This window comes from Cannabis sativa, chromosome 5 (assembly GCF_029168945.1).
Source record: "Cannabis sativa cultivar Pink pepper isolate KNU-18-1 chromosome 5, ASM2916894v1, whole genome shotgun sequence".
NCBI classification, from domain to species: domain Eukaryota; kingdom Viridiplantae; phylum Streptophyta; class Magnoliopsida; order Rosales; family Cannabaceae; genus Cannabis; species Cannabis sativa.
This window is the reverse complement of record NC_083605.1, coordinates 10,920,708-10,923,758: the sequence shown is the minus strand read 5'-3', so window position 1 is coordinate 10,923,758 and position 3,051 is coordinate 10,920,708. Positions and strand designations below refer to the sequence as shown.

The 3,051-nt window shown below is 32.1% G+C and overlaps 1 protein-coding gene across 1 annotated transcript; it reads left to right on the top strand.

Moving 5' to 3' along the window:
* Window positions 1-933: 933 nt before the first annotated feature.
* On the top strand, window positions 934-1,374 carry LOC115717567 (uncharacterized). The gene has a single exon (XM_030646552.2). The coding sequence runs from the start codon at window positions 934-936 to the stop codon at window positions 1,372-1,374; it is 441 nt and encodes a 146-aa protein (XP_030502412.2).
* Window positions 1,375-3,051: the final 1,677 nt, after the last annotated feature.

Sequence of the window (3,051 nt, the reverse complement as noted above, 5' to 3'; positions counted from 1 at the left end):
ATCCGAATACACGTGTCCTTTAAATAAGAGTCTGGTCTCGAGTTTCTAGGTGAGAGAAATCTCACTATAACACTTACTGTACAAAAAAAAAATCTCATCTAAAAATGATTAATCTTGATCTAATTGTTCTATTTTGTATCTTTATTTTAGTTCATTTTATGATATACTTTGTAGAAGATGAAGTTTTTTTGTTTTTCATTTTTTTTCTTCTTATATTTAGTTTTTATCCTCTCTTACTTCTTGCATATCATGTATCGACTTTGTAATTTTTTTCTGAAATATAATGTTTGTGAACGTTTTCTTATTAAATTAAGTTGTTTTTTTTTTTTTGTATTCTGCTATAGTTGCTACCATGTCAAATCTTGTGAAGAATGAATTTGATGCACTTGATATCATGAGAAAAATTATTTGTCTTGGATTATTGATGTTGAAATGCATCTAGAATCAATGGGCCTTACTGATAACATTAAGGAGATAAATAATATAATATCCCAAGAAAAGGCAAAGACAATGATTTTTTTTTTTCCGTCGATATCTTGACAAAAGTTTAAAATATGAATATCTTACTATAAAAGATCCAAGTGCATTATGGAAAGATCTTAAAGAAAGATACGACCATCAAAAGGATGTTGTTCTTCCAGCCACGCGTGATGAATGGAATGGTCTACCTTTCCAAGACTTTAGAAAGGCCAATGATTATAGTTCAGCAATGTTCAGAATCATTTCTCAACTAAAATTCTGTGGGTAGAAAATCACAGAAGAGGAAATGTTGGAAAAATAGTATTCTACATTCCATGAATCAAATTTAACATTGCAACAACAATATAGGATACGTAATTTTAAGAAATATTCTGAACTTATAACATGTCTCCTTGTAGCAGAGAAAAATAATGAATTATTAATGAAGAATCATTAATCACGACCTACTGTTCAATGGCACTTCCAGCAGAATTAAATGCCACAAACTATAATAATTGCAGACGAGATCATGGTCGTGGCCGAAGCCAAGGAAGAGGTCATGGTCATGGCCAAGGAGGTGGACGAAATGGTCATAATTCCTCAGAAAGAAATTTTGACCACCAAAGGAATAGACAACATGCAGATGAGAATGTTCATGGTAACTATCCTCAAAATCCTGAAGATTCATGTTATAGATGTGGTGCAAATGGGCATTGGTCTCGTACATGTCGTAAGATGAAATACCTTTGTGATTTGTATAAAATTTTTGTAAAAGAAAAGGAGAATGAAGTGAACTTAATTAAACAATATGATCCTGTGAATGATTCAACTCATCTAGATGCTTCCGACTTCATAGACAATTTCAATGATAATAATGAGTCTAATGGTTGTGATGCCAGAGAAAATTATGTATAATCTAGCATTAACTGCTATATTTGATATATCATGCATTTATCTTCAGTTTATTACGTACTTGTGATGTTTTGTGTATTATGCATTTCTATTAATGTTTTGTCTCGTACTATTTCTATTTGATGAAATAAATAAATATATATTTCTCACATTATCCTTATTGTTATCTCTTAAAATATTAAATGGACTGTACTCTCAATGAAGATGAACGTAAAGACAATATCAGAGATTCTTGCATACCAGATAGTGGCACAACACATACTATCCTTAGAAATAAAAAATATTTTCTGACTTAAAACCAACAAAAGCAATTGTCAACACCATATCAGGTCCTGTAGATTTGATTGAAGGTATTTGCAAAGTAAATGTTTAATAACCAAATGGAACAAAGTTCTCTATAAACAATGCTTTGTTTTTACCAAAATCTAAAAGAAATTTGTTGAGTTTTAATGATATATATCTTCATGGATATGATACTAAGTCTGTTACTGAGGGTGACATGAAATATATGAACATTACTAAATGTAATGCAGGAAAAAAAATACATGCTAGAAAAACTACCAATGCTCCCCACTGGACTACATTATACATATATAAGTGTAATTGAATCACATGTGGTAGTTAAAGATAAAAGTAAAGATCTCTCAATATTAAATACTTGGCATGATCATCTTGGTCATCCTAGTTCAATAATGATGTGAAGAATTATTGAAAGCTCACATGGTCTTTCATTAAGGGGTCAAAAGATACCTCAAACAAATAAATTTACATGTGAGGCATGTTCCCTTGGAAAATTAATCACAAGGACTTTGCCAGGAAAACTTGCAATTGAATAACCTTCATTTCTTGAACGGATTCAAGGGGATATATGTAGACCAATTCATCCACCATGTGGACTATTTAGATACTTCATGGTACTAATAGATGCATCTAGCAGATGGTCGCATGTATGTTTATTGTCAAGTCGCAATATGGCATTTGCAAGATTTTTGGCTCAAATAATCAAATTGCGAGCGCAATTTCCTGATTATACAATCAAGAGAGTTAGGCTTGACAATGCTGGTAAATTTACATCTCAAGCATTCAATGATTATTGCATGTCAATTGGTGTTTCTGTTGAGCATTATGTTGCTCATGTACATACTCAAAACGGTTTGGCTGAATCATTGATAAAACACCTACAACTTATTGCTAGACCGCTAATAATGAGGACAAAACTTCCTGTAGAAATATGGGGTCATGCAATCTTACAGGCTGCAATGTTAATTCACATAAGACCAAGTGCATATCATAAGTATTCTCCATTACAACTTGCACTTGGTCAAGAACCTAACATTTCTCACTTAAGAATCTTTGGTTGTGCTGTAAATGTTCCCATTGCTCCACCACAACGCACAAAGATGGGCCCTCAAAGGAGGCTGGGAATATACGTTGGATTTGAATCTCCTTCCATTATCAAATATCTAGAACCTTTAACAGGTGATATTTTCAATGCACGTTTTGCTGATTGTCACTTTAATGATGAAATTTTCCCAACATTAGGGAGAGAAAAGAAATATTCACATTAATATATTACATGGTGTGAACCATCATTACTGTATCTTGATCCTTACATAAGGAAATGTGAATCAAAAGTTCGAAACATTGTACATAATCAATTACCTGATGCATTTGTTGACA

Bases quoted from the DNA above. Each gene is read 5' to 3' on its own strand.
- LOC115717567 (XM_030646552.2), top strand. From the start codon at position 934: ATGGCACTTCCAGCAGAATTAAATGCCACAAACTATAATAATTGCAGA.